At 37.9% G+C, this 16,721-nt stretch overlaps 1 protein-coding gene across 1 annotated transcript; it reads left to right on the top strand.

The window, feature by feature from the left end:
• The first annotated feature begins 474 nt into the window (after positions 1-474).
• LOC113476766 (transmembrane protein 68-like) lies at positions 475-14,513 on the top strand. The gene is made up of 6 exons (XM_026842675.1): positions 475-803; positions 2,242-2,406; positions 5,611-5,804; positions 10,688-10,748; positions 11,140-11,279; positions 13,162-14,513. The coding sequence occupies exons 1-6, from the start codon at positions 476-478 to the stop codon at positions 13,264-13,266; spliced, it is 993 nt and encodes a 330-aa protein (XP_026698476.1). The 5' UTR covers position 475; the 3' UTR covers positions 13,267-14,513.
• Positions 14,514-16,721: the final 2,208 nt, after the last annotated feature.

The following is a 16,721-nucleotide window of genomic DNA, read 5'->3' as shown; positions in this document are numbered from 1 at the left end:
AGGTTGGACTCTCTGCAGAGGACTGTGAGAGCCCAGACCTCTGGTTGCAATTTTCTTGGCTAATTCCGCCAAAAATACTTACCACTTGCCCTTTTTTGAGCTTCTAAAAAGTAAGCCATACTTAGACAGAGAAATCATCTGATCAGCCATGTTGCATGGATCCTGAGGCTTCCTTGGACTCCAGCTCTTGTCCTTTCAGCCCCTATTATCTGGCTGAATAACAAAGGTCCATAAATACATACGATAATCTCATCACCCCTCACAGGCAGTAGTGGATGGCAATTGCCAGCAGCTATCTTAGTATGACAGAGAGAGACAAAATATTCGACTCTGTGCTGCACCAAAATAGGCATCAGATATATCTACAGAAAACGTTTTTCCTAAACTGAGAAACTGCCATGATTAGAGAAATTAGAGCTTGCTTTTTTTTTTTTTTTTTTTTTTTTTTTTTTTTTTTTTCTCCTCCATGCAGGACATGATAGGTAGAAAAGATTTCTGCGCTTCAGGACAGATACTGATGACTGACCTAAGCTGCCTTGCCTATGTACTGGAAGAATGGGCTGTTCTGGAGTTTCTGAAGAAATACCTTTTTCATATGGTCATTGTCTCACTGACAATGAGTACAATATTAGTTTTTTTTATAGTTCCTTTAACAATCCTCTTTTGCATTTACCTTAGTAATATTTTGCTTTTAATATATCAGAGGAATGGTGAGGTAAAAGCAGATCCCTTGAGTGATGTCTGGAATAGTGCAAGGAAAACTATAGCAAGCTTTTGGGATATATATGCAAGAATATGGCATGGTAAGTATGATATGATTTGTCTGAAACTTTGAATTACAATAAATAGTAAACACAAATAAGTTTTGTGGGTTTTTTTTTATTTCTTTCAAGTGGATCCAAAGAAATAACATTTACTATACTTTGTATGGCATCTAACCCAAAAGCTTCTGCTTCCAAGACTGATTGCAATGTAGAATAAGCAGAATGAAAGGCAGATTTTTTTTTTTTTTTAAACTTTAGTAGCTGCTTTAAAACCCACTTAGTAAAGGGTCAAAACACAACTAGTTGGAAATGTAATTAGTATATTTTTAGTTGGTAAAACCTACATTGTGTTATGACAATCAAACTAATTTTAAGAGCTGTATGGACAAATTATTATTAGATACCACATTTAAGTTTGTACTGTGGCAGAATTTAAAAGTAACCTGACTTTTCAGTTTCAATACAACTAACCTTCAGATACTTCCAACACACCCTGCTCCCTAGGAAAATCCTCAGCCACATGCTAGGCTCTTGTTCTTCCCACAGATGTAGTTTAAGACTACCAGCAAGACTTAGCTTTGCTGCCCTAAGGATGAAGAATAACAGGTTGCTATTTATGATGCTATCCTTCCTCACAGCATTTTCTTTTAATCTTTGAACATACTGCAGTATAAAACTTTCTCTACTGCCTGCTCCATCCCCATCCTTCTCCCCAAATGGCTCATGATAGGAGCTGTAGCAGGGATGGAGGTGAAGGCAGACAAGGTGGAACAGAGCTCTTAGGTGGAATCTGTGGCTTTCCCAAGCCTTTGTATATATTAGCCTCCTAGTCTGGCTCCACCTAAAACCTAAATCAAATGTAGGAAAATCCAGGAGAGGGATTTACAGAAGTCCATGTCTGTGAGGAAATTCCCTTCTACTGTGAAATGAATACATTTAACTCTTGTGGAGAACCTCTCTTTGGGATTTGTACAGATTCTGGTTTGGACTTAAACATCTCAACCAGAGAAACTTTTTATTCTCTTAAATCCCAAACTTTTCATTCTGCCTGACACAGAATGAATGAATATTAATACTTCTATATTTCAGGAAAGCATCCCGACTGCTTGTTTGCCCCATTCTGCCGATGAAGTGGCTTCACACAGTCTAGTAATTTTCTTTCAAGTTTTTGTACTTTGGACTGTGAAAAGTTCCTAATGGGAAATCATTAATTTAGTCCCCTCACTGGGGAAAATATCAGGTTCAGGTTTGATCTAGTGATTAAATTGACCAACAAATTAGTTTACTGATAACCTGTGGTGTTTGAGGGGTTTTCTCTTTGCTATTGTCCAAAAGCTCCATCCAGAATTTAATTCTTTTAAAAGCTACTGCAGGGGCTTTCACAACTCTCTTCAACAAAGATAGTAAACAGTTTTCTTTAAATCTCCAGATGATTTACAGTTATCATTGTAGGTGTATTGCTTTCCATCCCAAACAGGTTATGAGCTTCATGGTGTGGAAAACCTACCGGAAGGACCGGGTATTCTTGTGTACTACCATGGAGCTATTCCTGTAGACTACCTTTACTTTTTGTCTAGGCTGTTTCTCTGGAAGAAAAGGCTTTGTCTGTCAGTAGCTGATCATTTTGTCTTTCGTTTACCAGGTAAGAACATGTTCTCTTGTATTTAAGCATCCTGGATTCACTCAACCTGTTGCTGTTTTTGTTGAAATTTACATTTATTACACTTTTGAGGGTGCTTTTAAAGTAAAAGACTGATTTTAGACTTCTAAACTAAAAGCGGCTGGATGCAGAAGGGCAAATACGGTAGAATATCCTTTCTTTTAAGTGAAAGGTCATAAAAACACTTGTAGACCCTCCAAAGCCAACAAACAGACATTATATAATCCCTTTGGGATGAAATGTCATGCCTCAGTAGAAAGTGTAGGATAGGACTATATTGACCTAGTGCTGGCTGGTCAGCAATGGGCTATGAGTGTGAAAGAGCCCAGTAAATGGGTACCAGTTACTTACTTGACCTCTACACTGAGTAGCCATTGCAGTGGGGTATGACATCAAATCTATCTTTTGATCAAAGCCTGGAGTAGGACACAAAACTTCTTTGAAGATTCTGCTGTTGCAGAGAGCTCTGTAATACTGTCCACCACAATACACTGAACACAGTGTAGACTGAGGAATAAATAATTCCCTTGTAAAAAGAATATATGGAGAAGCAAACTTCATTAATTTTAAGAAAAGCAAGGCATAAAGAAGGAGCATCCAGAAGGAATATCAGAAAGATTATTTAAAGCACTGTTATACCGCTTATATGAAAAATTATTGTAATAATAAAAGAGCAAAGGAAGCCATTTAAACGTAGAAGGACATTCTTCAGAAAAGGAAGTCGTGTCCAAACACTGAAGACAAAGACAACAAGCAAGTTTGATGCAAGAACACATTAATGGGCCTCTAGAAAGATGACAAGAATTTGCTAAACACATACGTAATAAATACTGTGTAGTACTAAATACACCAGAAGCATGAAGTCATCAAGAAATAATTGGCTTTTAAGAGGACCCCTGAAGGAAGATAAAGCTTAGCAGAATGTTGCAAAGGAGACTTCTTTTTTAAGGGGTAGATGAGAAGGTACTGTTTCAAATTGAAGTGTCCGTAGCACAGATTCTTATTACAAATGTATAGTAAACTATTATCAGGACCAAGCAACACTCTCAGCTGTGCAATTTCTGGACTGCTGATGTGGACATAACATACTGCTTGAGTTATGTTCATGCTAGAGGAACAGAAGGTGACAAATATGGTGTCAACCTATAAGAAGGCTACCAAAAGGCATCTGGTAAAAAAGATCACAAATAATGGAGATTAGGCCTCTCCATTTGCTGCATTAGTAGAAAATGTGGCTAAAAATAATAGACTGAGTGAAACTTCTCCCTAACCTTCTCCTGCTCTACCATACTTACCTACTTTTTGCAGAGAAATGTTGCACTTCACAGATTGGTTCTTTAAAGAATGCTCATGAGCATATGCTGGACCTCAGTCTGACAGATTAATTACAGTTATGGGAGAAGTCGTCTTGTGAATGAGTAACTGGATGAAAGGTAGGAAATAAAGGGTAGAAAGAAATAGTTTCTTTTCACAAAGAAGCAGAATTCACCAGGTATACCAATGAAGATCAGTGTTGGCACCTATATTGTTCAAAATAACCATAATCTAGATCAGTAGTGAGGTGACAAAACTTTGTAGTGGCCATTTTCTTTTCAAGGCAGTAAAAGCCCACACAGAGAATACAGTTATCTACCAGTACTGAATCATTGGCTGACTAAATGGCACATGAAACTCAGTATCCTTTATAATGCAGTGCAGAATGAAAGAAAAGCAAGTCTAAACACATAATCATGTAATTATGCTTCAAATTTTGTAGATCACTTTAGGAGTATGTCAGCTTAAGTCTCAGCAGTTGCCATGAAGAAGAAGAAGAAACAGAAAATACCATTATGTACTCAAAATGCACATGGTGCCCACATGCATTGAGTACTGCGTGGAATTCTCGTCTCCCCATCTCAGAAAAGCTGCTCAGTAATAAAGACACAAAAAGGGACAAGGATGATCAGAACCCTGGCATGGCTTCCTTTGAAGAGCTAGTACATAGGACAGAAGTCTTGCATGACTGAGGGATATAAAATTCTGTTACCTGGAAAAAGGAAATAAGAAGTGATAATATGTTCATGTGATAGATATAATTCTTAACAGGCAAAAGTTTTGAGGCCAAGCAAAGGAAGTACATACTCACTTAATAAGGATACGGCATTTCTGGTGCAGGATGAAACAGGAATACATGAGTTAAAACAGGAATATATGAGTTCACAAAGAAATTAAACAAAGTCAGCATCTGACTTTGACAGAAAGATCTATGAAGTATGATGCCTTGAATAAGATTAAATACAATTAAATTACAAAATGTGGCACTGTGTTTTCCATGGTCTTCCAAAGTTTCCGTTACAGACTTTTGTCAAAGTTGCAGTGCTACACACTAGTTTTGGCAGTTCATAGTTGTTTACATTTATAAAAATAAACCATGCTGTTGGAACAGTGAATTTGAAGACTGGGGAAACTCTCATTTGCTCTCTATGGGAGTTCTGAATTGATAGATTTAAAATGTGAATATAAGAAAGCATAGAGTGCTTCTGTGTTTCTCAGTCTGTCTGTTGGCGAAATCCCAGTTACAGAAACAAAGGAAGAAGATTCACCTAACAGTTCATGCAGTGCTGAAACTGCCCTGCTAACTTCTGCCATTCATGCATCTTGAGTCATACAGCAGTCCAATTTGATCTACATAGGTTGCAATTTAACCATAAAATACTCAATTTAACAAGCCAAAACCTCAATGTTTAAAATCTTAAACATCACGTTTTAAAAGAATAGTAAAAACTGTTGCTTGGCAAGTATTTATTTTTGTAGTAAACTTTATTGTGCTGAAATATTTTTTCTATATTGAAAAAGGAGGGAGGAATAGATGTTTATTTTCAGATTTCTAGCTATGATGCACAAGTTTCAGTTGCATGCCGATGTTTTGATAATTATGGAAAATAGCATGTAGAGTCATTAGTTTATTAAGATCCTCCTGATAAGCTGGTTCATCTTTGTAACATTTGGGCAGAAACACTGTCATGTACTTGTCATTTTGCTAAATATATATATTCATATATATATATATAATATATACACAGAATACTCTGTAGGTATTTTACTTCCTTCATACAAATTTGCCTTAGTCTAAATATATAGCTATTAGATTTTCATTTAGCTGTAATCTTTTTCCTACGTGCAAACAGAATTTGTGATTTATTACAGGACTTAAATTATTATTGGGAGTGACGGGTGTTATGCCAGGTACAAGGGAGGAGTGTCTCGCTGCACTGAAGAACGGACACTTGGTGTCCATCTCACCAGGTGGAGTCAGAGAAGCACTATTTAGTGATGAAAGTTATCAACTCATGTGGGGAAATCGAAAAGGCTTTGCTCAGGTAGCTCTGGATGCAAAAGTGGTGAGTATTATATGTTACCATCCTCAGTTTATGCTTATTGCATACATGATTCTTTACAAAATGCAGTTTAGGAGTGTTTGTTTGAAAATCTTCCAGACAGAAGAGGAGGTTTGGGAGTAAAGCTTTCTTTTCCCACCATTTTTTTAAAGCACATTCATCCATAGGGAGCAAGGAACTGTACAGCTTTTTCTTGACAGTTGCAAGGCATCCATATCTGCGGTTCCATGTCTACACTGCCATCACGCAGGCATCCAATTTCTTGTCTTGACTGTGTTTCAGGAATCTTCACTGTGGTCCTTCTCCATATTGCCTTAGTGTTTTATTATTTTTTTTTTCTCATCCTACTAGACATCTTTATCTTACTTCTACATACCCAGACATTTTCTTATGGCTCTAACATATTATCCTCATCTTTCTTTCTTCTCATTTATTCTGTGAGCGTCCAGGATTTTGTTCTTACCCTTACTTTTCTTCATGTTTATGAAAGATTGCATCAACTTACACAAGATATGTCTACATCAGTGTCTGAGTTTGAATCATGTGTGCGCTTTTGAAGCAGTTTTTACATCTCCCTCACCATGCTTTCATTCACATCGTTGAATGTGTTAGAATAGTTGAGCAGCATTCCTTTTGTCTGAAACTAAACCAGAAGTGGGACCTAATTCTCTCCAGTTGCAAATGGGCATTCAGCCTGTGATACCAGACAAGAATTAGTTCTACATAAAAACAGAGCACTGAAATATGTTGTGTGGATGTCAGAGCCTCAGTATCCTCTAGAGTTGTGCTTCTATTGGTTTGTACTCCATTAATATATACATGGCCACAGTTTCAGTTATATTTTTCCATATGGTTGATGATGTATAAATACAAACTTCTACTGCTCGCTCTGAGTTCTTCCATTTAATTCCAAATGTGAGACTGTTTCTCTGATACAGTCTCTGGGAAGTAACTTTATTTGGGATGGCATAGAGCTGAAAGAGCAGCAACCCTGTCCTTTTCCTGACTGCCACTTATCATCATCATCACCACTAGAGCTGAGTTTTCTGTCTTCATTTAGACGTGTCTGACAATACTGGTACGCATCCAGGCTTCATGTGTTCATCTGTTCTGCCATAAGCTTTCTGTTGCTTTCGCATGAATTACACAACCATCCATCATTTTTCTTTAAATTCTTATGAATATCTCATCAATTGCAGTGCTCTTCTCTGGCCTTCCATATAAACGTGATCCTTTTCTGTCTCTATAGGAGAATCTGTACAGGGAGTTGAGTTCTTCCCATGAAGCTTGAATTTCTTACCACCCCTTTCAGGCTTTTGTGCAGTTCTGTCTCTTTCTCATCCCATCTAATTTGTTGCTTCTCAGACTCCGCTTTGGTCTCTTGTGCTATAGCTCTTACTGTGAAGTACCTAGGGTTCCAAAATGCATGCTTCGGGTTAATATTTCTTCATAACTTTATCTATCTCTGAAATATTGTGGGGAGATAACTAAACACTAGAATAAATTTAGGGGAATTTACTCAATAGATGAAGTCATTTTAGTCTGGGAGTCCTATTTCTCTTTGTTTGCTTTGTTATGTGGCCTTTTAAAAGTTATGTGCTTCTGTTCCCTCTCCTGTCCTTTTTCTCAAAAGCATGGGCTGGTAGATGTTAGTCACAATACTTCATATATTGTGTGGGCCTGTACATCACCACTACTGGGAAAATAATCAGAATGTGAGTAGGATAAACGCAGTTGAATTCATATGGGCATTTTGAATACTCTTTCCTCTTATATATTAATTTAATAATATATTCAAACAGCCAGAAAGAGGTGTCACTTTAACAACCTGAGCAATTTCTAATAATTTTGCTTTCATACCCGTCTTTCAAGCTACTTCAAACATTTGAACAATCTTTTGCCAGATGTTTTCACTTCACTTGGAACTTTAGAGTGTAATTCTACAATGTAATAAGTTGGGTTTTTTTTTAAATAAAAATTGAATTGAAAAACTGTTTGTTCATAATAGAAAGTGCCACCTTGATCAAAACACATCATGAAAATCTGCTAGTAATCCTCTTAATCCTTCCATAATTTAGAAGCATACAGATATAGCTGAATAGTGGTACCTAAAATTGCTATCGCCTTCTATTGACAGGGTTTGTGGGCTTTTTATTTAATGAATTGGGTATCCATTGAGGATAAGGTTCTTGCAATGTGAAAGGTTTTTGTGGGCATTTGTATAAATGTTTGGTAAAACAGACACTACATAGGATTATCTGCTACCTTGAGGACAGAAACAGTATTTTCTCCTTTGACACCTACTAGCCTGAACTCACCTTTACAGTGTTGCTGGCTCTTCTATCACTTATTATTGCAGTCATTCAGTTTTGGTGGGTTTTTTATGATCAGGAAGTCTGACAGGATCCCGGTATAGTGGGCATCACTGTAATGAGCTCACAGGTTCCACTGAATTTTGGGCATCTTTGGTATTTGTCTGGAAATCTGTGATCAGGCACACGTTAGGTAACTAAACACTTAAAAAACAAGTGCTGTGCATTTAACAGTAGAGGGGGCAATATTAACCTTATATACCATTTCTTATATACAGTTAGGCCTATAGCAGTAACTGGATTCCATCTTTTTACAGATTTGCACTTTGCTTGTTTATGTGTGTTCTTGCTGCATCCTTTTCAATACTGGCCAAACCGGCCTTGTCGGTTGGCTGAAGACTGAGGGTACACTCATCTAAACTGTCAGAACTTGCTCTATAACATAGCAATTCATATACATTTTGCTAATACTTATTTGCATCCTGGATGAAGGCAAGATAGATCTATGTGTGCCTTTTTTGAATTTATTCTACATACAGTGTAGCCATCAAATAATGAATCACACACACTTTACAGTATTCAAAATGATTACATGGTGGTTCATAACCTGTCACAGATGATTTCAACAGGGATTTCAAGGCAAAAAGAGCTTTATATATGAATAGACATTCCCACTCTTCTTATAACGTTATGGAAGTTCAACGGTTCTTCCACTGAAAAAATTGAAGAAAAGCAAACAAGGAATATAGTTTTCCTCTGTCCTTGCCTGAAGGTTTTGATACTCAGTTTGCATTTAATCTTGTATAGCTACTCTGCTTACTTGGGGTCAGAGAAGGAGAGTGTTACTATTTAATGTTCTGACACAATGAACTTCTGGGACATATATTTGTTTCAGTTGAATTTATCTGCGCCATGGACCTGAGCTTCAGAAATACCCTCTGCCTATGTCTGGAGTTTGACAGGCTAATGGGGAAGGATCATTGTTTTTGAAGATCGCTGCATTTTACCTGTGCTGAAAAATTGGTTCTAGTTAGGTAAAAGATAAACAGAGACTACGGTTTATAAAATTCTTACATATCTGCAAGGGGTTTGGACTAGATGATCTCCAGACACCCCTTCTAACCTCAACTATCCTGTGATTCTGTGACTTTTTAAGCTGACTGGGTGTGATCCAGCTCAGTTCTGGCACAGCAAATCTCAATCTGTGGGTTACTGCAGCTCTGATTGTGCTGCTTTACGGATGCAAGCTTTTATGTGTGTACCCATTTTTATCAGCTTAGGGACTGAAGGCTGCTACCCACTCCCTACTTCATTGGCTGACCATTGTATATGCGTAACTTTTGTAATTGCCAGATTTCTTTATAGGCTTAGATATGTTTTTCTTGCACCATTCCTAAAGTGTTTTGTCCCTATGATAGGCGGGTTTCAAACATTTGAAATGACATATAGTATTCAATCAGTAGCTGAAGATGTGTGGTATTTTGTTATATGCTTTTAAAAAATGTTACTAATTACTTTTTATTTCTAATAATTTCCAAAAATTTCTCATTCTGAAGGGTTTACTATTACAACTTTATGTGTTTGATATTTTCATTATCTGTCAGGGTGTCTTTCCTTTAAATGGTTTCCATCACTTTGAGTTCTTTCTTAGGCTCTAGTTAGGTTGGGTTCTTGCTTGTTTTTTTCTCATCCTGTGGTTTCTGTTCTGTGACTCTTAACAGCATAAAAGTGTTCTGTTGTTACCTTGTGGACAAGTAACTCCAACAACAGGCTCAAAATATAATTTCAAAAAAAAAGAAAAGGGACAGTAGAAGGGAAAAAAGTCAGTGTATGTTTGTCTGCAAACTGAAATCTTACCTCAGGCTGTACAACATGACTGTTTCAAGGTCAGGTATCTCAAGTATTTTTCTTTTTAGTCGCAATAATGAAGTGAACTTGTTCTGTAACAGCCTAAGGATCTGCCCTCCAGAAGGTGTGTAGTCCAGGTCAGTGAGGACATACAATTGCTTTATTTGTCCAAGGGATCTGCAGTTTTTTCCAGTGAGGTATTACCCAAACATTACCACTTCAGCGAGACCTTATTTTGAGAAACAGATGAGATGAGCCAGATGTGAATGTCTACTTGTTTTCTGCAAGACTTCACTAACTGAATACTTTTCTGTTCACCACACGTGATGTAAGATTTAGACAGAGAAACTGCAAAACTTCATGTGTCAGGCAGCAATATTGCAATGAATATATAATATACAAGTTGGATTTTTTTTTTTTAGAATCTCAGTTAACTTTTATAATGTACATTCAAAATGAAAGGTATAAACCTCTAATACAATGTCAGTCATTTTCCTTGCAGATGGTGACTTTAAATCAGCAATGTTTGTGGCACTTGAGAAACAGAGTTTTACTGCTATTCTGAAGTTTATTTTTTATAACAAGATTCCTTGTTTTCTACTGAACTGATAATTATCCTCTATATTCAAGTGATTTCCTTATCAGTATCTGCATTAACAGTCACTAAAGCATAAACTCAAACCTGTTATAACATTTCTACCTTTTTGTTTTTTTATGATTCCGTAGCCCATCATTCCAATGTATACTCAAAATGTCCGGGAAGGATATAGGATGTTTAAAGAAAGAAGTAAGAACTTTAAAATATATTTTAAGTATTTGTAGTGTTTTCTCCACTCTTCTCTCAGATTTCTCTCACTTTCCTCTTAGATTTTGCTTTTCAGACTTCTGCTTACTTTGGATTCTCTAACATGCTTGCTGTGGGTCAGAGGTATCTCAGATATGGAAATGGCTTGTGTGTTCACTGTCTTGTGCTGTGTGATTTGGTTCTTTAATGCAGTCTTATTTCAGTGATCTATTATTAAGCTTTGTTGTAGTGGACGTTACCTAAATCCTGTCATTTCTTCTTGACTGTCAGATAAAGGATGCATTTTAAAGTCTTCCATATTAATCATATTTTAAGTTTGGATTATGTTTTCTGTGACTATAATCTCATTTTTTCCTCCTTCAAACTATTTCAGGATTTTTTAGACAGTTATATGAAAGTACTCGATTGCCATTTACTCCTCCGTATGGAGGACTTCCAGTAAAATTTCGCACATACATTGGGGAGCCAATCCCTTATGATCCAAATATAACTGCAGAGGAATTAGTTGAAAAGGTAAGTTAGCTCTCCTTGCAATATTGAACTACATACTTCACTTTCTATTATATATGCACATGAAACTAGTTTTTTGTGTGTTTGGATAAAGACAAATACACTTTTACAGGCTTGTTAAAGCAATGGACAGTTGAGCTCCAGGATTATTTAATGTAGGAATACCTACAAGTAAGTATTGACATAGTAATAGTTGATTGGGATGCCCTCATCCTTTAAGAATATGTGAGCTCTGTCTTCTTGGGATGCTAACTTTGTTTCTCCCATGCCTTTGATAACTGAAATTTTGGAAACTATGTTTTAAGTTCAGTTTTCAGTAATTCGGAAAATAAATTTCATGTATAATAAATACCTTTGAGAATCTTCTCTAAATAACATAGGTCTCTAGAAACAAAATTCCACAAGAGCTTCAGTCTTATTGTCAAAAAGAAAATATAAAAAAAATAATTTGCATCCAAAATATAAAAATATTTTTAGTACCTACAATTTAGGGAAATCAGGTGTGCTCAGGAGCATAAAATTGTTTATCGATCCAGGGTTTAGACATTTCTCAAAATACTAATCTATACAGAAAATACACTTTTGAAAATTTTTCATAGAAGATGAAAGGAGGGCCTTATGGAGAAAAAAAAATCTGTTGTGGCCTAGGAATACACAGATCAAACCAGTTGGGAATCACTGATGTAAAAAACACCTTGCTGCCCCCCAAAAGATGCAAGAAGGCTAGCTCTTCTTTCTTTTTATTCTCTCCACCCCCCCACCCCCTCACCCCCTTTTTTAAGGATCTACTGAAGATTGTTCTGGATTTCACAGCAGTGGGACCAGAAAGACAGGTTTGGTCTGTCACAAGGGAACTGCTCCAGCAAGCTGTGGAGTTTAGTCTTAGCAGGTTTTAGGAGGCTGGAAGCAGTATTAGTGCTAAAACTGCCCTTATGGTTATCCGTATTCTTGTATCTTGGGAGAACAGTATCTTTTGTACCTGCAAAACTGAAATTGAAATTTCCCATGACATTGATTTGCTTTACTAAGTCAGGCCTTTGACCAGCCACTTCAGTGGGAGTATGGTTAGGTCTTCTGTGGCTCATATTAGTTAAAACCCCAAACAACTTGAATGGGGTTTGAGATGAGCAGTGGCCTGGCTGACCTCTATCTAATCCTGCCCTGGGAGTCAGGATATGAATCTGTCAAGAAAGGTTTGGCTACTCTTTTCTTATATTCCCAGTGATATTCTATCATCATTTTGGGGTAGATGACAGGAGTATGTAGCTACCCTTATTTCAAGCTTAAGTACATGAGGAAAAACTAAGGGAGATTATTTCTTATCCCTAGTAGAAATACAGATGTTTTATGCATTCTCTTCACAAACCTGCATTTGAATCTCATGTAAAGTAAAAATTAACAGCATTTAGATATGAATATTCTTAAGTGCATGCTGTATATTATACAATTATGGAAGAATTCCTGTTGGGAAGGACTAGATGGAGGTCTCTACTCTAAATTCCTGGTCCCAGCAAGGTCAGGACCAGATGAGATAGATAAGGTTACTTGGGCTTTATCCAGTGCTTTTGATGAAAACCTTCAGGGACAGAGATCACACAAACTTAATATTTGCATGTGCTAAAGGCTACTTTGACTTATTAATGTCCAGGTTTGATAAATCTCAATAATTTGAGCCTATCTAAACTGCAATCCATGTTTTTATTCCTTTCCTCTCCAAGGAAAGTGTTGATAGGACAACTAGCTAATACAAAAGACTACTTTAATTTTAAAGTGGAGCTTATATATCAATTTCCTAATACCTCTTGAAGCTTTGAGAGGTCAGTGATTATACTGTTCTTCCTTGCATAAGCAGGTCTGTAAGGGAAACTTTCTCTTCTCTTTTCAGACAAAGACTGCCGTCCAGGCTCTCATAAGCAAGCACCAAACAATCCCAGGCAGCATATGGAAGGCTTTACTGGAACGATTTGATAAACGTCGTAAAAGTGATTAGAATTATTATCTTTATTTCATTGTTTTTACAGCATACAATAAAAAACAATGTCCTATGGCAATGATGACTAATAATTGGTGTTCAACCAGTTTAATTTACAAGTTCCTACAGATTCAGCAGAAGAAAACAATTAACCTCCTGAAGGTTCCCCTGTGTCTTTAAGGATATTCTGAAGTCAGAAAGACTAAAGAAGAAAACTTATGTATAATAGCAATGCAACAGCTAAATTCCTCCAAAGGAAATCATGTAGCCGGGATTTGCCTGGTTCCTAAAACAAGTATCTGAGAGCCTCGGTTTTGTCTAGCTCTGTGATTCTATGTTTTGAGCAGTTCACGGTCCAGTTTCAGAGTAGAGCTTCTGGGTTGGTGTCCCACCAGAGTCCACCCCTGAGTGGGCACCTTCCCTGTTGGACCCCATGCAGGACAGTGTCAGAAAAGAAACTGTCTTGCTTTAGCTAATGATCTGCTACTTAGCCATTTTTCTAGAGAAACTATACAAAGAGAAACAATCCCATTAAACCAGATATTCAAATTCTACAAACAGATCAGCTTAGTGGCTTGGTACCCTGGAAAGTAGGAATGCTACATCCAAGACTTTGCCCCAACAGAAAAAAGTCCCTTAGAGAAAAAAAGCTTTAGCTAAGTGTAGCACTATGCAAATACACGTAGAAAGTAGTTTCAAGTCTGAGCTGGTATATTTGTGCATTATTGCACCATACAATACTGGTTTAGTGGATGTGAGGCTGCCCCCAGCCTGAGAATCCCTGCATCATAGTGTGCTTGCAGTATGGATGTGCTGTACTCACTCCGACCTCCCTGTGAGCAGGGAGGCAGCTGGGGGGGAGCCTTCTTAGGTAATGCAGCCCTGAGGCTTATCTTCACTGGTTGTTTGCCTAAAAATGCAGTATTGCAATGCTGCCATCCCCATATAGATTGAACCTAAATGTGTGTTTGGAAGGGTGGACTTAGGCAGTGTTGTCTTCCTAATACAACTTGCAGAATATTGAAAACTTACTACAAAGCAGAATGTGTTTTTACAAGCTGTGGGATGTTGTTACTGGTAGGAGTGGGTGAATTTTGTGTAATCTGTCCAATATGCTATTAAATGCAACCAAGTCTGTTAACTTCAAACACTAAGAAAAGTAATTTTTGTGCCTTGTTTTTCCTTCTTGTACTTTCAATACCTATATAACCTTTCCCCTCAACATCCTAAAACTTTAGGTAGCATCTAAGGAAATATATGCAATGTTTGCCCATTTTCACTAGAAAAATAAATCTAAACTAAAAGCTAAACTTTGAATTAAAATAAATTCTTCCTCCTCCATGCTGCATCTCCACAAATCTTTTTTGCACATCTGAAGAAGGGAGCAGGATGACAGGTAAATTATCTCCCTGGAGCAAAAAGACGAGAATCCTGTCCTGAAAAAAAATCTCAAATCTGCCCTAAGATATAGGTATGTTTACTTGAACACTTTAATTGCAATTGCTCTATACAGGCAGAAAGATTTTTTCTCCCAGCAGAGACTCAACATGCATAGGAGATGCTAAACTAAAGCAAATCAAGATGCTGACTGATGTGCCTGAACATGAACAGGAATTCAAACCATGGTCTTGCATAGTACACTCCAGCAATATAAGCTAAAACTCAAAGCCTGAGCTTAAGTCGAGTGAGAAAAGGAACTGATAGAAAGAGTTATAAAATACTAAAATAAGACACAGATGAAGAAGCAAGAGGAATTAGTAACTAGGATCTGAAAGCATTCTTTGTATTGCAGAAACTACGTAGAAGGGCTAGACAGCATCATTCTCTGACTATCCTATTTTTGAAGCATATTAGGTTCCCACTAAAGTTTTACTCTTTTTATAGCTGTGTTATAGAAACTAGCAGAAACTAGTTTCTTTTCATACAAATAAAATTGTAATTGTGGATCAAATCACTCCATTGCTACACATATTTTCTAGCCTTTCAATCATACAACAAAAAAGAAACGAAGACCAGCAAATGCAAATGACCTGTGTCTGCCTCAAGATATAAACTGCATTTATGAATCTTTTGGGGTATAGCTTGCCTAATGAACAATGCAAAGAAATCCTGTTTCTTGAACTTTTTGCAAAGAAGGTTTATCCAGCTCAAACTACAAGATTTTGCACTGGGCAAAACCCTTCTACTGGTAACACTGGAAAAATAAATTAATTGGAGAACACTGCATATATAGTTATACAAATGCACAACTGAACAACCACAGCAGTTGAACAGGCAGATTATGTAAATATAAAAGACAGCCAGCCAGTAAAGCATGACAGGCAAAGATCTGAAAGAGCTTCCATCTGTCTGGGTTGATCTCACCTGAGGCTGGGGGCATGGTTCATGGTTCATGGCACTGTTACATTTCCTTCCAGCTGCTAGGGTAGCTACATGAACCCATGTCTGGAGCCATGCCTGGTGTGACTGGAATACCCCTTGTTGCTTAGATTGATTTTTATTTTTCCTCTTTATACATAGATCCAGCAATCATATCTGAGGCTGCAGGCCGGTCAGAAATACCGGCCGTGACAGCGCTCAGAATGTCCTGTCCAAATGGCAAAGCGTTGGGAACGCTAAACGCTGGTGGTGGCTGTGGCGCTGCTGGGCACAGCTCAGCACTTGGGTACCAGAACTGGAGCAGTATTATTGAAGGTTAAACTTTTAGAACAATGTAGAAATATTATGCTTAAGTCAAGAAAGATGTGTTTTGTATATGTTAAAGGCAAAAGCATCCCTAATCAAAAGAACAAGGGGACAGACTTCTTTGAGCAAGGACATCCTGGAACAGTTAGACCTTGAAGAGGATATATTGCCAACTTGGCAAACAAACTCAAGGTCCATGTATCCTTAGCTGAACTATCCTCATTATAATACTAAAAATCACGCCTATAGGTGAAGAAGACCCTCGCCCAAGTGAAGTATTGTCAGCAGTATTATAATTGTATGTAAATTACCAAACAACTGTCATAGAGAGGACAGACTCGGAAAATTACTAGCTCTGCAAGTTTTGTGTATAAATATAGCACAAAAAGACCCGTTGGTATGCCTGATTTGTGGGAAACCACCGAGCACCTAGGCTCACGCAATCCTAAAATCAGTAAGCAACGGCTCTCCCGGGTGTGTGACTATTGACCTACATCCGTTTGATGTATTGACCGTTCGGACAACGGGATGACTGCTGCTGCGGCCCTTACAGGTACCTGGGGGAGCTGGAAAAGGGCAGCCAAACCCCATGTGTGGTGCTTGCCGCTGGCGGTTCGGCGGTTCGGCGGTCACCGGGTGACAAAGGCCGCACCGGCGACTGTGGGGAGCCCGTTCGCCCCGAGCTGAGCGGCTGCGCACCGGGCGAGCGGCCGTGACGGGCGCTGCTCCAGCGGAAGATTTAGGGCGGCAGGAGAGGCAGGGAAACCAAAGGCGGCCGGTGCTGCCGA

Source organism: Athene cunicularia (assembly GCF_003259725.1).
Source record: "Athene cunicularia isolate RWA chromosome 2 unlocalized genomic scaffold, athCun1 chr2_part1, whole genome shotgun sequence".
Taxonomy (NCBI): domain Eukaryota; kingdom Metazoa; phylum Chordata; class Aves; order Strigiformes; family Strigidae; genus Athene; species Athene cunicularia.
This window is presented reverse-complemented; position numbering and strand designations above follow the sequence as displayed.

Coding starts and splice junctions, on each gene's coding strand:
- LOC113476766 (XM_026842675.1), top strand. CDS start 476: ATGATAGGTAGAAAAGATTTCTGCGCTTCAGGACAGATACTGATGACT. Junction 2,407..5,610: donor TTTTGTCTTTCGTTTACCAG/GTAAGAACATGT, acceptor GATTTATTACAG/GACTTAAATTATTATTGGGA. Junction 11,280..13,161: donor CAGAGGAATTAGTTGAAAAG/GTAAGTTAGCTC, acceptor TTCTCTTTTCAG/ACAAAGACTGCCGTCCAGGC.